Source organism: Diabrotica undecimpunctata, chromosome 4 (genome assembly GCF_040954645.1).
Source record: "Diabrotica undecimpunctata isolate CICGRU chromosome 4, icDiaUnde3, whole genome shotgun sequence".
Classification (NCBI taxonomy): domain Eukaryota; kingdom Metazoa; phylum Arthropoda; class Insecta; order Coleoptera; family Chrysomelidae; genus Diabrotica; species Diabrotica undecimpunctata.
The window spans coordinates 54,119,349-54,139,793 of record NC_092806.1 but is presented as its reverse complement, the minus strand read 5'-3'; the positions used below and the strand labels follow the sequence as shown (position 1 = coordinate 54,139,793).

Sequence of the window (20,445 nt, the reverse complement as noted above, 5' to 3'; positions counted from 1 at the left end):
GATACAAAATAATACCTAACCTAATCCTAATCACCGTAAAAACCTAATAATCGGTTTTTACTTTAAAAATAAAAAACCGGTTACAACCGGGACAAAAAAACAACCAATAAAACCGGTTATTGCGATGTAAAAAACCGGTTTTCGGTTAAAACCGGTAGGTTTTTCCCATCCCTAGTTGTTGCAATTAATTCTGCAAGGAAAAGTAGAAGCAAAACGTGGACCAGGAAGGCGAATGATTTTCTGGCTGAAAAATCTACGTACATGGTTCAACACAACAACCACAAATCTTTTCAGATCAGCTGTTTGCAAAATACAGATTGCCATGGTGATCGCCAACATCCGAAACGGATAGGCACTACAAGAAGAAGATTTTAAAAAAAAAGTTCAAAATTTATATAAATACTTACTTCTTTTAGTGACATAATGTCAAATGCATTTATAAAAAGGTAAATCAAAGAAATAGACATTTTTTTAATGATTTCTGAAGAATAAATTAAATGCCGGATACAACGTTATTCTTTGCAGGCGTCGTCGATATAAACGTAATATTTAAAAATTAAGACTTTAGTAAATAAATAACACATTAAACAAAAGAGTAGCTTATAATTGAGATTTGTTGTGAGTTCAATTTAGTTGGTTTTTTAATTAAAAGAAATTTAGTTGTTATACTACGAAAACACTGAAATTGTTTTGTAACATTTACACACAAGTGAAACGGTATGTATTTAGTAGTAAATATTATGGTAAAATATAGACATATCTGCAATATAGGGATTATAAGGATTTACATAGAATAATAAAATATTGGAAATTTGATCAAATTAGCATCAAATAGTACATTCTATTTTAGAAATAAATTCAAATTTCGTATAGTAAGTATTTGTTTTGCTTATTCTTTAGCAATGTATTTTTGAACAAATCTAATAATATAATACTACTAAAATTAGACAAATAACTAGTTTTTACAGTAAGAAATAATATAAGTTAAAAGTTTAAGTGAAAACGAAAAATTATTAGCTTTTTTTATTTAGCTTTAGGTGTCTCGACAACGTAGGTCACTGACACAGGTACAATTTTATTACATTACATTACAAGAATATACAGTAAAATAATTACAATCAATAAAGAAATACATTAAGTACATTAGATACTGGTACAATTAATAATTATCAAATTCTAAACTACGTTTCTTCTTCTAAATTTCCTGGTAAAGCTTGGTTTCATAGAGGAAATTAGTAAGGTTTTGGAATTGATCTGGCGAGCTGAGAATATTTTGTGAGTTTCAACTCAAAAGATTTTTTTTCTTTCTTTGTTAAAGTGGGGACAGTCTACGAGAATATGTTTAACAGATAGAATATTACCACAGTGTGTACCTGTCGGTGGATCTTGGGAAGTCATTAAATGTTTATGAGTTAGTCTTGTATAGCCGATTCTAAGTCGGCGAATTAAGATTTTGTTTTTTCGTGTCATGGAAGGAAACTCAAGCTTTTTAACGCTGAGATGGATGTCACAAAACTTGGAAGCGATTTTATTCCAGTGATCTTGCCAAGACATTTGGATGCTATTTTTAAAATACGACTGTAAATCTGTATGTAGTATATTTTTAGTCTCCATATTAGAAGACGAGACTAGTTTTGCAAAGAGGTCGGCTAGTTCGTTACCAGGGATTCCTACATGAGACCGGAATCCAGATCATGGTTATGGATACTCCCATTGAGATTAAACAATCGAAAAAGTTTTGAAAAGCTTGAACCAAAGAATGTACCGTATACATACTTTTGAGAGAATAGACAGACGCTAAAATGTCTGTACATATTGCTACTTTTTTTATGTTCTGGAGATAGTAAGTTTGTAGTCTGGAGAATAGGAGAATAATTCAGCAGTATATATTCAGCAGAAGAGTGGGATATTTATTACAATATATGATTAAATCTATGTTTGAAGTTACAGCACATCCAACAGCTGTAGGACTCTCAGAAATATCTGTGTATAAAATTTGGTCAAATCTGTTGTTAGCAATTAATTCTTTAAAGGTTTGTCTTAGAAATTGTGGATGATTTGTCTGGTGCTTATCATAACTAGTTAACGAGAGCTTAAAATCTGCTATCAATTGATTCCAGGGAGGTTTAGGTGATAATAATATTGGAGTTGTAGCTTAAAGATCGATATTATTCAGATGTGGTGAGAGATACTCTGTCATAGATTAAAGTTTAATAGGAGAAGGAGAGTTTAAGAGTTCATTACTTAATAATTTAAAAGCTGGGTTTTCGGTATTAGCTGAGATTCGAGGCGAATATCATAAAAGGAGTTGCCAGCGACGTAGTCAGAGGGAAAGTTTATTAGCTTCTCTGTATAAACACTCTGCGGGGCTCGACCTAAAGGCTCCAAGGCATATTTGGAGTGCAGTGTTGTGTACAGAATTAAGAAGTTTTAAATCTGATGGGCTAGCTGACATATAAATAAAACTGCAGTAATCTATTTTAGAACGAATAATATATCTATAAATCAGAAGCAGGGAGTCTTCGTCTGTACCCCAATGACGATTAGACAGAGTTTTTAATAAGTTAAGATTTTTCATGCATTTAGTTTTGAGATCTTTTAAATGGCATTTCCAAGTAAGTTTATTGTCGAATGTGAGTCCTAAAATCCGCACACCCTTTACTGTAGGTAGACAAGTACCATTTATGGTAATTTTAGGATTTACAGTACTTGCTGTCCTGCGAGAAAACTTTAATGATTGTTGTCTTTTTAACAGAAACGTTAAATCCACTTACTGAAGTTCATTCAAGCAATTTTTCAGTAGCATTCTGAAGTAGTTTACAAGTGGCAACAGTGTCTTTGCCTCGGCAGAAAATTATTAAATCATCTGCGTAGAGTGCAAACTTGACTGGAAGCTCAATTTTTTTACATATATCATTTAAAACAAGAATAAAGAGTGTAGGACTCAATACCGACCGTTTGTTTGAAAGTCTTAGAGATTTTGCCATTTTCTCTTACATTAAAAGTTCTATTTGTTAGAAATTGATTAGAATTGAATTTGAATGAAACTTTTGAATAAGTTTTTTTTCCTGTCATATGTTTAATTTTTTTCCAAATTTTGCTAGAAGGAGTGTCAGTATTTATGGATGAGACGTGTTTTTTCCAAAAGTTTTCTTTGCTTTGTTTAATTACATACTTATATTTGGCTCTCAGTTTTTTTAAGGTAATTAAATTTGCTTTAGTACTGTCTCTGCGGTATTTGTTTAACGCTGTATTACTTTGTTGTATAGCCAGAGAGCATCTTTCATTCCACCAAGGTGTTGTTTTACGAGACGAAGAAATTGCTATTTTTCCAATATTTGCTTCAGCAGCTGAGATTATACAGTTATTGAAAGCACTAATATGTTCATTTGCATCTTCTGATAACTGCAGCTGATTTAGTTTGCTTTCAGTATATAATCGAAAGCCATCCCAGTTGGCATTGGAAATGTTCCAGTTTTTAAAGGAGTCGAAATGTTTTGCAGATTTTTGAGATATTAAAATAGAAAAATGATTACTATCATAAAGATAGTCAACTGGTTTCCATGTGAGGTTAGGATATATTCTTGGGTGGCACAAACTTAAATGTATTGAGGAGAATATACCAGTAGCAATATTAAAATGAGTTTTGGAATGAATATTCATCATACAAGTATCGGTAATATTCAATACCTTTTCGAGAGTCTTTCCCCAACGGAAGGTTTTTTCAGAACCCCACAATGTATTGTGGGCATTGAAATCTCGAAAAAGAAGGAAAGGTGAAGGAAGTTGGTATATGAGGTCCACTAAATCGGCTGCGGATAAACTATATTTTAAAGGAATCTAAATACTACAAACTGAAATTTTATTTGGACACCAAATGTTAACGGCGATAGCTTCTAGGTTTGTGCAAATGGGAAGATGTGCGGAGTAGAGATCATTGGATACGAATATGAATGTTTCACCGCTAGTTCTAAGATAGTCAGTTCTCAAGAAATGATATCCTACAAAACCATTTGGAGTCTTTTGTGGTCAGATTTGAAATTCGTTTCTTGTAAACATACTATATGGGCAATAGTATCAAGGATTAACTTTTGAAGGTTCAAATCTAGGGTAAAATCCATCACAATTCCATTGAATTAGATTTAAGTTTATTAAAATGAGGATTTTTGGGAATGTTGAGAGGTATCTGAGATATATTCCTTATCCGGAGGTTCCAGTGATGACAGGGAATTTATGCTCACTGTGTCTGCTGTGCCAGACTGAAAATCTTATTTAAAATTTTTTGGTATTTTTGTAAATCTGTACTTTAGTGACCTATCTGTTAGAAAAGCATAAACATTATACATGTCAGAGAGTAATGATTTGATGTCATATTTAAACTTTAGTTGTTGATGGATTCTCTGTAGAAACTGAAGGGAAATTTGTCTTTAGGCAATTGTTAGCTACATGTCCAGATTGTTTGCATAAAAAATAGAGCATTTTATAGGTAGACAAAAATGTTCGATGTGCATTACCTTCAAATAGAATGACCATTGAAGTTTGGATCTCGTAGTTATTATTCGGTGGGACTATGTAGACGTGTCTACGGAAGGAAAGAATATGGTTATATTCGTCATCTGGAATTCCTGTCCTTAGTAACGAGATGGGTGAAGCAATCTGTAGGCCATAATGTTTGAGTGCTGACTCAATAAGCTCGTGTGGAATAGATGGACATATGTTTAATAAAACTAGACGTCTAGCTGGTGTAACTAGTCTTCTAATATTATGGTCTACGTCTCCTACGCGAACAACAGGATTATTTGTGATTAATAGGTCCACACATTCTATATTGTTTAGGTAAATGCACAATCGGTTGTTCGAGATTCCTAAAGCGAAGCTGATGTTTTTTGAATACCAATAATATTTCCAATTGATTTGACGTAATCAAATAATTGAAGATTGTTATCAGTTATATGGAACACTATAGCCTGCTCTTTTTTTGGGTACGTAGTTTTAGGTATAGATCTGGCAGCAGCAACATATGAAACTGGAGGGCTGTTACTTTTAGTTGTATTACTGTTATTTGCAGTTGGAGAACGAATATTCGATTTCATCTCGACCCTGTAGTCAGAATCGATAATGGCTTGATCGCTAATATTTATGGGTTGTGTTTGCTATAGGCAAATTTAAATACAGCATACCGTAAAACTGGTTGCCTATACGAACCAGCAAATTAGCGACTATTCTGATATGCTAGTATCATAGAACAATATTTATTAAAATTGACAGAACTAGTGTCTTTGCTGGTTATGTCTTCAAAATAATATAAAGTAAATTAACTAATGTACGACTCACTTTAAGTCAGTTATAACATCATTTCATGATTCACTGTGTTCCATCAACTATATGGTTCAAATTTTAGATATAACAGTTCTGTTTATATCCAAAAACTTTAACAAAATTTCGGCACTTCACACACAGAACTTAACTCGTTCAGTTCCCGTTGACTATCCAATTATTATTTTTATTTTCTACATAATTCTCTACATGTAAAATTAGTGATTTAGTCACAAAATCACTAATGTCACGCTTAAGCTTAAACGTATAAGAAAACCACAAAGAACTCCTAAATTAGATGATAGAAAACTGAAAGTTGATATAAAAATCAAACTTGACTTGATGACCGACGAGATACTCGGCATGATGGAACAACGAAGACAAGCCAAGAACAAAGACAGTCACAATTACCAAATCATTAACAACGAAATCAGAAAAAAGATAAGAGAGACAAAACAAACTTACTATGAGGAAAAATGTAAAGAGATAGAGGATCTTCAGAACAAATACGACCTATTCAACATACATAAAAAGGTTAAAGAAATGGCAGGACTGCAAAAAAGAAACCACAATAAAACTCTTTTAGATAAAAATGGAAATACTATGATAACAACTGACGAAAAACTAAAACGATGGGAAGAGTATATGGAAGAGCTCTTCGACGACGAAAGAGAAAACCCACAAGATTTGTCTTTTGAGGACAGAGAAACAAGTGCAGAAATTACAAAGGAAGAAATAATGTATGCACTAAAGAACACCAGAAACGGAAAAAGCCCGGGGCCATATCAACTGCCTATTGATATCCTTAAAATAATAGAAAATGAGTACATTGATGTCCTCTTAAAGCTTTTTAATAAAATTTATCAATCGGGTGACATACCCAACGAATGGTTGACCTCAACATTCATTTGTCTCCCAAAAAAGAAAAATGCTAGAGAATGCACCGACCACCGTACCATAAGCCTGATGTCTCACACACTTAAATTGTTTTTAAAGATCATTCATAAACGCATTTACAAAACACTTGATATGGATATTGAAGAAACTCAATTTGGATTCCGTAATGGCGTAGGTACCCGTGAAGCTCTATTTGCATTCAACGTACTAATCCAGAGATGCTTGGATGTGAACCAAGATATGTACGTCTGTTTCATAGACTACAACAAAGCTTTCGACAAAGTCCGCCACAAAGAGCTAATGGACATCCTCAAAGCAAAACAAATACAACACAATGACCTTCGAATTATAACCAATCTATATTATAAACAGCAGGCACACGTACGCATTAATGAACACACATCAGAAGAGTTCGAAGTTAAAAGAGAAGTGCGACAGGCGTGTGTATTGTCACCACTACTATTCAATGCATACTCTGAAGAAATTATGAAAAGAGCTCTTGAGGGAGAAACAGCAGGAATCAAGGTCAATGGAACACCAATTAACAACATTAGATATGCGGACGATACTATCATAATAACAGACAACCTCCGAGACCTCCAAAAGCTAATGAACAAAATAGTTGAGTATGGAGAGGAATATGGATTATCAATAAACACCAAGAAAACCAAATTTATGAGGATATCAAAAACCCAAAATAATGGTGAAAGCCTGACAATTAACGGTAGTGCTTTAGAACAAGTTGAAAACTACCACTATCTTGGCACAATAATTAATCACACAAACGATTACTGCAAAGAAATCAAATTTCGAATAGAGAAAGCACGTACAAACTTCAATAAAATGAGAAAGGTACTTTGTGCAAGAGAACTAAAATTGGACTTGAGAGTTAGGCTGGCAAGGTGCTATATTTTCTCGACTCTGCTTTATGGGATAGAAGCATGGACACTTAACGCGTCGACTGCTAAAAAGTTGGAAGCATTTGAAATGTGGGTGTATAGAAGAATCCTGAAGATATCATGGACCGAGCATGTAACAAACAACGAAGTCATGAGAAGAATCAACAAAAGAATGGAAGTATTGGAAACCATCAAGACACGAAAGCTGCAATACCTGGGGCATGTTATGCGTAATGAGAGATACAACCTACTTCAATTGATTATAAAAAGGAAAATCCAGGGCAAGAGAAGTGTAGGAAGAAGAAGAATCTCATGGTTGCGTAACTTGAGGGAATGGTACGGATGCACATCAATTGAACTATTCAGAGCAGCAGCATCTAAGACCAGAATAGCCATAATGATTGCCAACCTCCGTCGCGGAGATGGCACGTGAAGAAGAAGAAGAGTCACAAAATCTTTAGTAAATCATATCTATAATACCGTTTTTGACTATATCTATCATTGAACTGCATCTAACAGTTGAGTTACAACATAAGGAAATATAATCTAAGATTGGCCTGGCTTTGAATACAAATAACAACAATAACCGTGTATTTTTCGTGTATACGTGTCCTCTTCTTGAAACAAATGATGGATCCATTTGATGAAACAAATGATGAATAAAACACTAAAAACGTTTGTTTTCAGAACTTTCACAAAATTTGTTATAATTTATTATCACTGAAACTGTTTCGGCAGATTGCCTTTTTAGGTGCGTTTGTACTTTATTATCTGTAACTGAAAAAGTTTAATTAGGGGAGAACTATTTGTCTCAAGTTGGTCATACATAATTATGTCTGTATTTTTTAAATTTGTTAATTTTCACAGATTCTAATAAAGATAGCTTAAGGCCTTTATTTTAAATGTGAAGAATTTAAAATTCATCATTTAAAGAATGAACTGTTTTCTATTATTGAAAACCCTTTTGTGTTCTGCTTTACGTCTATTAACAGTGCTACCAGTTCTACCGATGTAAGTTTTTGGGCAATCGCTAAATTAAGTTTCATACACCACTGTGTAAGTGCTTTTTATTTCGGCTCCTGTTGTTCTTAATATATTTGCCTAAGTTGTTCTCAAAGTTGGTGTTATTCCTTTCTTTTTTATGTGTTTGGCCATTTTTGTTAATATCTTGCCTATTTCTGTAATCGAGCGGAAGGTACCGGGATTTTTCTCTGGTGGTGGAAATAGTATTCAGGGCTTTCTTATGTAGTTTTGGATTTAAAATTTTATGTTTATTCGTTCTACCCATTGTTTACCAATATCTACTTAATGATATTCAAGTCATCTTGAAGTTGTTTTTTGAAATGGAAATTTCTTTTAATCTATGTAACATGAATGTAGGCTGCCAATTTTTGTTGTGTAGGATGGGATCATAATTTGTGTATAGTCGTGTCAATATGGGTAGGCTTATGAAATAAGAAAAACTCTTATTTGTTTTTAAGTCTGATAATTTTTAAACTTATTTGAAATTTTGACTGAACTGATCAACTGAAAATTTATGGATTGATTATGTTCCTGTTTCTATTGTAAATTGTAAACTGTACCTAGACTTCTATTACAGTTTTTAAAAAGTATTCGTAAACTGCTAAAAAGACATGCCAAAACATGTCAATCTTCAAAAAATTTAAAAAAAAACAATTTTCGGTACTAAATATGTATTTTTACCTACCTACCTCCCTAGTAAACATTACCCTTTAATAAACCATTTCTTAAAGTCTAAACTTGTCCATTTTTTTATTACAGATAAAAGAATACGAATTAAGTGAAGTATTCCATCACGAAGAAGACGAGCATCAATACGAAGTTCTGAAAATGGAACATTTGCCACACAACTCTATCAGTGTCTTCAACGGCAACAATGATATTCAAACAGCTATCGAAGAAGAACGAGAAGAACAAGAGCCGCATCCGAGACAAAAACCGAAACCGAGACCTTTGAAACAGTTTGCACTTTCAACGCCCTATTCTACGACGCCAATGAGAAATAATTATTATACGGTGGATGACAGGATGTCAAACACGATGTATGAGTATATCCATTTTTTTATTTTTAAGTTTATTTGGTTCTAGTTCACATGAAATTAGGAGGATCATATCGTCTATATAGAGGTAAAACTCACTAACAGAAAAATAAGTACAACAGAGATATTCAACATTTTGGTCGTTTTTTGCTTTATAATTTTATTTATGATTACTCTAGATATAAGTGATATTATTTATGGAGGTGTTACTTTACTATCCTATTTTAAAAGAAATGATCAGAACTTAATAATTTTAAAATTATTAAGCTAAATGTACTTAATGAATTTTACCTCAAACTATCATATTCCTGATTGGTACTTAGGAATAAAGTAACTAGATAGGAAGTGATGAAAAATGTTATTATTTCGTTTACTATTATAAATTATAATAAATTCCTGTAAAATTGAACACAACAAAACAAAATATAACAAAAAAACTTATTTTAAGGATAAATTGATGTTGAATCTTCAGATTCCTCATCAAAATTGGATTCTGGCAGGTTGTCATTTGTAGGGGTACTTGTTGGTAGATTTTTTATAATAATGATAAACTTCATCTGGTATGAGATTTTCGTTGCAAAGTTTGACTAAACCTCGTTTCTTCAAAGTTGAAATTGGGAGTAAATCGTTATAGAGAGATTTGAACGTTATTTCTGAAATATCCCGAATACTCTTTCTTTCTGGACCACAAGAACTAATTAATTTTTTATACGGCGATGAATGGTCATATCTAAAAAAATCACATCAGCATGTTGTTTTACAAATTTGAAGCATTTAATTTTTAGCCAGAATACTGTGCAACCGTCTTCGACTTTCGTTCAATTTTTTATTATTGTTCGTGCCAAATTATTTAGATCATAGAAATCTGTATATTTAAGTTCTCGTACTGCATACGGCTCCTTCTGTAACCTTTTCTGTCGTGCTAACCTAAATATGTATTTCCAGCCAATCGTTCATGATAAAAGCTGTTCGGTTTTTTTTTAGAATGCTTTATCGCCGAATGCATAGAGTCGCCCTCCACACGACTATGTACTGACTCCAAAAATTTCTGTTCTATGCATTCCAAGTGCGTAGTATGCACTGCATAGAAAAGTGCAGCAGCCACTTGCTGGTTTCTATTTTGACCTCCACAAGTGTCTGAAAACAATGATATTTTCAAAACTGTGGTAAGTTTGTAATATACTTTAACAACATAGATCCAATTTCATTGCTGCCACGCTTTCCATTAACTTCATTCCAGCAGTAGCAAGATGCGTGCTTACCATCTTCTTCATAAATGGTTAAATTGTATACACACAATTTTCGAGAGTAGTAAAATGGGGATACTAGGGAGTGAGGTAGTTGCAGTACACTTTAAAGGTCGAATGTTATTGTTTTAAATTTTAATTTTAAGATAACCTCTTGTCTGTATTTTTTGCTTCATGGCATTCATTCTTCCTTATTATGTGCATTGAATATTCTAGTTCTGAATCTGTTTTTGTTGCATCTGCAAAGGTTTATTTACTGCATGCTGCACATTGATCCTTTTTAGGAACGAAAAAAGGGTAAAACTATAGTCATTGCCAAAAATTTGCCTGTATTTCCAATGGCTGAATGGCTTTTGATTTTCAGCTAGACTTTCGAGATAGAGATTGTACATTTTTTTAATTAATAATTTAGAGTCTAAATACAGTCTTTGACTGGTGGCCCTTGTATAATGCGACTCTACAGCAGGCAATGACTCAATATGTTTTTTTACCAGCTGGATACTCTTCATTAGTAGTGTTTTCAGGGATTTTGCGACCCCTTTTATCTTGAAATCCTGAAATCCACTGAAAAATCAAACCTGCTGAATTGGTTCCTTGTAAGACCGTGTTTAGGGGACCATTAGAAATGCAAAGAGTTCTCTCAAAAAACCTGGCACATACTCTGTGCCGTCCCAAGGGACTTTCAAGAAAGTACAACCTTGAAACCGTTTTGTTGTTAACATTATTTTTTAAACGTTTTGGTTTAACTGGTGTAACATTTTTTATTATAAAATCTTTTTGCCTCTTAAAATCATTGAAAGACCAATATGATTGACACAATGTCTTCCTATTCTCTTCATTAAAATTTAATGAGCATTTATATCTGCAATTTGTACAATTAACAAATTTGGGACCCTTACATTGGCTATATAATAAGGCTCACGTTTGGAACGTTTCTCTTTAGTAATGTTTACTTTCCAGTTCTTTTCATTTCGTTTTCGCCTTCTTGTTATTGTACATTTTTTGGTATTCATTTCTGTAGCTTCAGCGGAGTCTGATAAATCGGAGATATCTAGTGTCGGAGAAAGAGGTGAATTCGGTAACTGAATCCCTGAACTAAACACTACCTAAACACTAAACCTAAACACTAACTTGGTACCCTGAAACAGGGGTCCATATCTATGTCATCAGAAGAAAAATCACTGTCACTGCTTGATGAATACGGAACGATTTTTAATATACTTCATTGTCTTTTAACCCTTGTCATTACAACATTCTCTTTCGGCACCTGAAATACAAAAGTTAATTAGTCTCTGCATGATGATAACCGAATGGAGTAATTTTATAGAGGCCTATGTCCAGCAGTGGACGCAACATCGGGCTGGATTATTGTGATGATTATGAATTACTTGGATAACAAATATAATAAGTAATATTTGTTTCTTTACCTGATTTGGAACAGTCTTCTCAGCCTCAATGTGACCAAATAACTCATTGACCTTGTTTTGTGCGCTTCCGGAATTAATTTCAGTAAACAATAAATCATTTTTTATCCCTTTTTGATTCTGGAAATTAAATACAAAATTCAGTAACTACATACAGTCTGTCCCAAACCCTTCTTTCAGTGCGTCACTAATTTTGACGTCATATAGGATTTTAAGAATGTCGAGAATTATTGCATGGCATTTTAGTTAAATTTGAAAGTTGCAGGATTGTAACCTCTCTTTTTCTAATTGAAAATAATTTAATAATTTTAATTGTAGTCTTTGTTCTTTCTCGATATATCTCGGCATATTTAAAATATTGTTATGACAATAAATACAAAATTAAATTTTCACTGTAAAATGTCAGATAATACTGACCTGGAATGACAATTATAATTTTTTCAGTTGACATTGTGAAAGTACTGTCACATGCGCATCATTGATTCGATATCTATTTAGCGTATTCTAAACTCCAACCAATTATACATCCGTAAAAAGAATTAGCTTTACGGTAAATAATTTTCTAAGTTCTATGTATAATAATCACAGACTCACGTTTTTTCTGTCACTTCTAGCTTAATGTGTTAGAGAGAATTCGATCAACTATGACGCACTGAAAGAAGGGTTTGGGACGAACTATACACAACCTATTATAAAAAAAAAACGTTTAAACGCTAAGTAGGAAGTAGATATTTACATTTTTTGTTAGTGTCATTGGTTCTTCATTTTCTTTATATAATACACTTTCGACCATCCTAGTAGTACTGGAACTGGCAAACATTCGCGTAATATGATTTGGAAATCTCTGAAATAAAAATTTAATTGTTTTAAAATAATTTTAAACTATTTCACTTGATATTACATATCTCAAAACTTGTAGAAGGTTTTGATGAATCAAAAAGTGTGTCTGCATAAGTTTTTCTCATTTTGGCTATTATTTAGGGATTTATTAAAATTAAAATAAGCGTAGTCACAAACTTACAAAGAGACAGCATATATTTACACTATATTATACTTTTAACAATTTTAATAACAACTGCACAGAACCACAGAGACTAAAACCTAATTTCAAACTCTCATTAAGTACGCAGCTGTCAAACTACAAAACCCCATGTTAAAGGTATTGCCATAGAGGTAAAAATCATTAAGTGCAACCTGACTTTTACCTCCCAACGAAATGTAAACAAAGTGTACTGAATGTTTTTTACCATTCTATAACTGCTTTATTATTTGACGTAGCACATAGTGAGTTTTACCACGCAAGACTTTAGATGTTAATTGTTACTTAGTGATACAAACATGGTTTTGAGCTAAAATGTCACTTAGTAAGTTTTACCTCTATATAGACGATATTTGAATTTTTAAATAATATAACCTTCATTCACAACTGAAGGTATGACTTTGATTATATTGATCTTTATGTGTATTTATAAAAGATAGCCATACTTTTTCAATTTAAGTATCGTTCCAGAAAAATGCTTCTTACTGTTAAAAGTTTTATAAATTTTCTTAAAATATAATTTAAAAAAAAAAACACACAAACCTTTAATGTCTAATATAAAATTCCGGTTGCAGTATATTTAAGGCGTATCCACAAATATTGAGATAAATACAGGGATCCAAAAATACTAAAATTATTAAAAATATTCTATTACAATAAATAATTGTTTATAGCGTTTATATACGTGTATAGTTTTAAAATATTTTTGTTACACTTTAAACCTAACCTTATAGATTCAGCAGTTTTATATAAACAATATTTGGCCTAGTTAGATCGATACATTTTATAGATCGGTAAACAGACGAGCAATTAAGATCAACGAATAATCGTAATGTAGATTAGTCAGTTGGTACCTTGTAATTAAACATATGTTCTTACTTACGCGTAGTCAATGATATCACCATGCGAATCCAAGTAAATCGCGTTACATCGTCAACTAAATACTATATAAACTATCAACTTCTTCTTCTTCTTCTTTTTATGTAGACATGATTCTGTCTATTTTTCAATGAGCCTCCAGTAAGTTGTCGTTCCATCGTTCACGTGGTCTTCCTACTGATCGTCTTTCTATTGGGGAACCGTCTCTTGCCGTCTTTACTGATCTATTTAATCAATTTTATTAAGTGTTTTCATCTCTTCTGTTTCTAACATCCTTTTGGTCTTCTCTGTGTCAAGTCATGTTTCTGCCGCGTATGTCATTATTGGTCTGATGACTGTTCTACCAAATTCTACCGTTTATTTTTTTTTTTCGATATTTTTATTTCTCTATATTGTTTTATTCAAGCAAAATGCGGCTCTGTTTGCTCTATTAACTTGATGTTCCACTTCCGTTTCGAGTTTTCCGTAGCTAGATAATGTGATGCCCAGATATTTAAACTCCATCACTTGTTGTATTATCTGACCTTCGAGCTCTAATTTAAATCTTAGTAAATTTGCTGTTATAATCAGGCATTTTGTCTTTTTAACTCATTAGCTGTAAGTTGTAAATATTGTGTCATCAATAAAGATGTAAGAGACGATTTATACTCATATTCTGACTCTCCGTACCTCAAAGATGAGATCTAAGATGGTGAGACCGGTTGATAGGACAGAATGCCTACCTAGTCTAGATTAAGACGACTCACCGTTTCAGCATACAACATCTATAAGAAAGTATCGAGAAATAATACAGAAACATGTGAAAAATATTTTGGTACAAAGCGATTATGATATATGTCATATCAAAGTTTAGCCACAAACCAGTTTTATTGTTTAATCGCAACAACAAAATCATAAGGCTCAACAAAAACAATAAATTCAATATTTCTGTACAAATTAAAGCACTAAAATAGTTACCTCTACTTGTGAGCCGGCAGAAGTTAAATTACATACAGAAGCCGCCATTTATCCCAAATATTCGCAAAACTGGGTATTCCTCCAATCGGCACAGAAGAAAATGTTACTGAACCTTTAAAAATTATACGAATGAGCTGAATTTTGCAGATAATGTCAACTTTGGGATCCCAAAAAAAGTTTGCCACTCCTACCCCGAGCTTCCTCCTAAACTCCACGGACTCCGTAGGTGGGACGTCGATTTATCAAGAATCTTCACGGAGTAGAAAATGTTAATTCAAACAAGAAATGTATCTTGTGAACAAAAATATTTATTAGTACTCCTTTTGTGTTGAATAAACTGTCCTCTTAGAAACATTGCATGGAGCGACCGGCGATTCTGAATGAGACCTAACGCGCGTGAATCAATGTTGTAATGTATTACATCAACATCATCATTTTATCAACTTAACGGTAAAAATTCAATATCTTTTGATCAAAGTGTCTTGTCGACAAAAAACAAAATGCATTTTAAAGGTAAAGTGTGCAGCTTTCGTGCTCAACTTTTGCATTTTGCCGCAAATAAAATCAGTTTCTATAAAGCTGTTAAATAAATGTTGCACGATGTTTGCTATTTTTTACTATTCTCATGAGATCAATCAAATTTTTATCATTTTCATCGACCGGTCACAGAGCTTAATCTTCAAAAGCTAAACATAAAATTGTGATTTTGAGTTTTGGCTGCATATGTGAGGCATTTAAAATATGCTAAAAACGGCTGAATTTAAACTTTCACATTACAAATGATCTAAAACGTTTAAAATTCCTTCTTTGGCGTCTTTGTTGAAGCATTTTTCGTGACGTGAGATTGTTTGTAATGTGAAAGTTAAGCATTTTTTCGGCATATTTCAAATGCCCCATATTTATTACCAAAACTCAAAATAAAAATTTTAAGTTATAAATTTTAAAATATAGGATTCTCTAACAATGGAAGTTTCACAAATTATTGATCACATGGGAATTCTAAAAACAGCAAAACTAGCGCAACGTTTATTTAGTTAACAGCTTTATAGAAACTGACTTCATTTGCGGCAAAAAGCAAAAGATATCAAATTTTTGCTGTTAAGTTGATACAAATTTTAATATTTAACAAATTGATTTGGCGTGCGTAATTGAAAGTTAAAATTAACGGTCGCTTCAAGTTATGTTTCTGACAGAATGGTTTATTCTACACAAAAGTCCTAACTAACATTCTTGTTTAAAATAACCCAGCTGTATTTAGTATTGAAACATTTTTTCTAAGGAGTACAGGATACACTTCTACGGGAGGGGGTTTGGGAGGAAGCCCAGAGTGAGAATGTCAAACTTTTGTTAATTTTTTTTCGGGTCTCAAAATTTACATTTTTAGCAAAATTCAGCTTGTTCGTATGATTTTTAGAGGTCAAATCTCTGTCAACTGGACTATATTTTCGCCTCAACTTACCGGACTCCTCAGATCGGAAGCTCAGCAATCATTTAGTGACGTATCTACGGGATAGTTACTGCTAATTGTTAGTGGTACCTGCTACTTAAAAACACTTGAGCTTGCCACTTTTTCATTGCCACGATCTCCTTATCCAACGCCGTTTAACTGTTTTCTTTTAGTCTACGAAACAAAACTTTATTGCATTATAAAAGCATTACATTTTTTATCTTTTTAAATACATCATACTATTCGGATATTCTTCTTGTACAATATGTAAGGTTTAGCTGTTTTTTCTGACATTTCTTTTCGATTTTTTGTTGAACAATTTCGTTTTATATGTTTTTTTTATATTCCTTATATCAAGTGTTTTGTCTGCAGTTTATTTTACGTTTTTTGAAAATTTATTCCTCACTAAGATTGATTTCATCTGTTATCGCATTTGTTTTTATTTTTTATGCATCATCCATAAAGTGTTTTAACCAAAGTTCTTAATAATTATTCTACTCTGAGGTTGGAAGTTTATATGTTTAACTGTTATAAACAGTTTAATTAGTGTAAGTCCAAACCAATCTCGCAAGTTAATAAGACAGGATGTTCTTCTCTTGCCTTGGCTCCGTTTGCCTTATCTTATGTGACATCTTAATATTTAACTTTCTTGTTTTCAGGGTACGAATTATTACTTCCTTTTTTTTCATTCCCTGGAGAAGTTCTACATTATTTCCTCTGTCAGTCCATCATCTTTTCAATACGTGGCGCTAGCACCATCTTTTAAAGGCCGCAAGTTGATCCATTTCAGTTTTTCTGAGTATCTGACCCTCTGATCTGAGCCTCTCATTCATTAAGAAGACTTGAAAAAACGTAACACCACAGTATTCTTATACAGTGACTTAGTTTAAGGCTGCTAGTACACAGAAATCGTTTAATTTTTATAAATGCTGGCAAAAATCAACAACCAACCATTTTTTCTTTGGTATTTAGTTCAGGACGCCGCTTGACTGACCTAGTGCAGCATTCGTTTTTCGTACTCCCGGCGATAGTTTCCGCGGTACTTTAAAATGCCCTCTCGTCGCCGAGTCTACGCCGAACGCCTACCAGCTAAAGCAGACCCTCCTCTGTCATCCAACGATCCGGAAGCGGAATGGCAGCTGTAAGGCCGGCATTACTTCCGTAGCACTACCTTTATTCATCCACAGACTGTGAGCAAGGAGGCTCTCTGTCTCGTTCCAGGTAGCGCGTGGAAGACCCTCATTACTAGTACGGCATCACTCAAAGACGGGCATTTCTTCCTTCCCCACACAGTCTGAATCACACAGTCTAACTCATAAAGTCTGACCCACTTTTCTAACTTCAACTTCCAGCACCTTTCCCTCTTACCTTTGCCGTTGGTAAAGCTTTATGTCAAGCTTTATGTTAAGCCAGGTATGTGTAGCAGTGTATGAGTGTCCACAGTATAGGCATTCATCTGTGTCAGCCTTTCCGAACATAGAGACGTAGGCCGTAAAACACCCGTGCCCTGTGACCACCTGCGTCAGGAACTATTTCAGTCGCCTGTGGCTAGAGTCCACCCACTCTCTTATGTTCGGGATCAGCATTTTCGTCCACTGTGCCACACATCCTTCGTGTTGTTTCATTTTTGTTGCCATCTTTAAATTGACCTTTCCAGGACCAGAACTAGAACACAGTCCTGTACGCGCATACCACTCGCAACAGACTTGTTCTGTCCACTCGTGTCATGAGTCTCCTATAGGCCGTTATCTCTACTGCCCCGCTCCAGACTGGTGCCACGTAGAGGACGGTCGACTATACAACACTGTGTAAGACTCTCCTCCTCTTTTCCGATTTGGGTCTCCTAATGTTGGGCATTACCCTCCCCAACGCAGCCGCACTATTCGCAGCCTTTCAGGCCACCTCCCGCAAGTGCTCACCCCCTTTTCCATTCTGGTACAATGTTACTTCTAGGTACTTTACGTAATTCTTGGGTGTTAGACATGCTCCCGCACATTGTAATTCAACACTTTGCCTGTGCCTTTTCTCCTTCAGAATGGGGGCTTCAGTTTTGCCTGCCGAAAGTTTCAGTCTGTGCTGCGTCATCGATTTCTTTACGACGCAGCCTGCGTGCCTCTTATATAAGCAATCTACGCTTTTAGCTAATTGGCTAACAAGATATTTATAACTTTTCACTTTCCGTATTGCTTACTGCTTATTTATTATTACTTATAATAAGACTACCCGGAACGTTATCTTTCTTAGAAATAACCATACATTTTGTTTTTTAATTCATAGATGTTACATGAATAGTTCAATGTCTTTCTTTACAAGTGATTTTAAATCCTCAAAGTTCTCGGTTATACCAACTGTGTCGTCCGCATTTCGCATATTGTTAAAAATCTCTTCATTAATAGTTACACACTTACTACGATCGGTCAAATATTTGCAAACAATAGATTCATTTTATAAAAAACAGAATTGCAGAAAGAATAAAGGTGTGTCTGACACCACGCAAAATTCACACTTCCTCAGAGAGCTAGCTCATCATCTACTTTAACTTTTGCGGTCTGCTTCCAATGAAGATTCGATATGATTCTTATATTTCATCTTCATTATTATTACTTTAATCTAAATTATTTAAATAAAAATGTAAGCTATCAATATGCACAACACTTAACTGACTTAACTAACTTAAAGTTTTAAAGTACTGGTTTAATCAACAAGATCAAACGAGAATAAGTCGTCCAGTTCGAAATGAACATATTAAAGTAATAAAGTTGCATTTCTGGTTAATGGGCAAATGGATGCCACTAACTATATCATAAAAGTCTCTTAAGCTTCTGGTGTTTTGTGCACTAGTGCTCATATAATTTCAAAAACACATAAATTTCATCCATACCAAATGACACAAGTTTAAGAGTTGAACGAAAATATAAATCTAATCGACAGAAGCAGTTTTACTAACTTTTTATTCCATATATAGCAGCTCTTCAGGCCTGGAGGCCCATGGCTTCACTATTTTTTTCCACTCCTCTCTGTTTTTTGACTTTTCCTCCCAGTCCGGTATTCTTAGTTATCTTACATCGGTTTTAACCTCTTCTAACCACTTCTTTTTGGGTCTTTTTCGTCCGCGCTTTCCACCTGCTCCTGTTAAATCCTTATTTGCATGTCTGTTTGTGGACATCCTATAACCATGTCCCATCGAAGTGCTCTTTGCGCTTGCTCTTGCAACCAAGCATTATACTTTTTGTATGATGCTTGGTTGGTTGTAGAGCTCCATTACTTTTTTATTTGTTCTTCTTCTCCATACACCGTCGTTGTCTTTGTCCCTCCATATATCTTAATATCTTTCTTTCCCATCGTTCCAATGTAATTTAAGGCTCAAGTTTTGCTGCCATACATATCTGAAGGTTGCGCAATTATTGTTTTGTAAAGCCTCATTTTCGTATTCCTGGATATTAACTTAGATCATTTTGATCATTCTGTTTAGTGATCCTACAGCTTTACTACCTTTAGTGATTCTTTTTTCTATTTCAGTATCTTTTTCGGCTCTATTTGTAATTTTCACTCCAAAGTATCCGAATTTATTCACTTTGTTAAAACAATATTCTCTAGTTCCGCAACTTATTCTACGTTATCTTTGGGCTCTATTTAATTTGCTCTTATTTCAAAGTATTTTGTTATATTTTCGTTTATACATAGTGAGAACTTTTTCAGTATTGTTTCCATTTTTTTGAATATTCTTATGAGTTCTTTATTCTCATAATGTCATAATTAATGAAATATCGTTTGCAAAAGAAATAACTTGTTGTAATATATTGTATCTCTACACCACTTTGTCGTTGGATAGCTTCTAGGATAAGGTTAAATAAAGTTGTGGACAGTGGATCTCCTTGTCTTAATCCCTTCCTTGCCGTGAAAGTATCTGATAACCTTCCGTCCAGGACCATTTTAATTCATTATTCTTTTAAGGTCATTTTCACTAACATAATAAGTTTGGTAGTAACTTTTAACAGATTCATCGCTTCATATAGTTTTTCTCTATCGATTGAGCTGTATGCTTGCTTAAAATCTATAAACAGAATGTGCAAACCTAGATTTTTTTTTTATTTAGAAAATCGCATCGACCAAATGGCCATTAGCGAAAAATTAGTGGATTACATTAGGTACAATACCTTCAATACAATTTGGTTTATTAAATATTGTGGTACTTATTAATGTCTTTCAAAAAATTCAGAGTATTGTTAAAGTTACAGTCTGCACCTAGAGCTTCTATAAGTGTTCCTGGTATCTTGTTA

The 20,445-nt window shown here is 33.6% G+C and overlaps 1 protein-coding gene across 1 annotated transcript in view; it reads left to right on the top strand.

Annotated features, from left to right (window-relative positions):
• mspo (M-spondin) overlaps positions 1 to 20,445 on the top strand; it is a 150,186-nt gene that overhangs the window by 90,535 nt on the left and 39,206 nt on the right. The window contains exon 5 of the mRNA XM_072528321.1: positions 8,895 to 9,175. Coding sequence (XP_072384422.1) covers positions 8,895 to 9,175 — 281 coding nt within the window. The remainder of the gene's footprint in view (positions 1 to 8,894; positions 9,176 to 20,445) is intronic.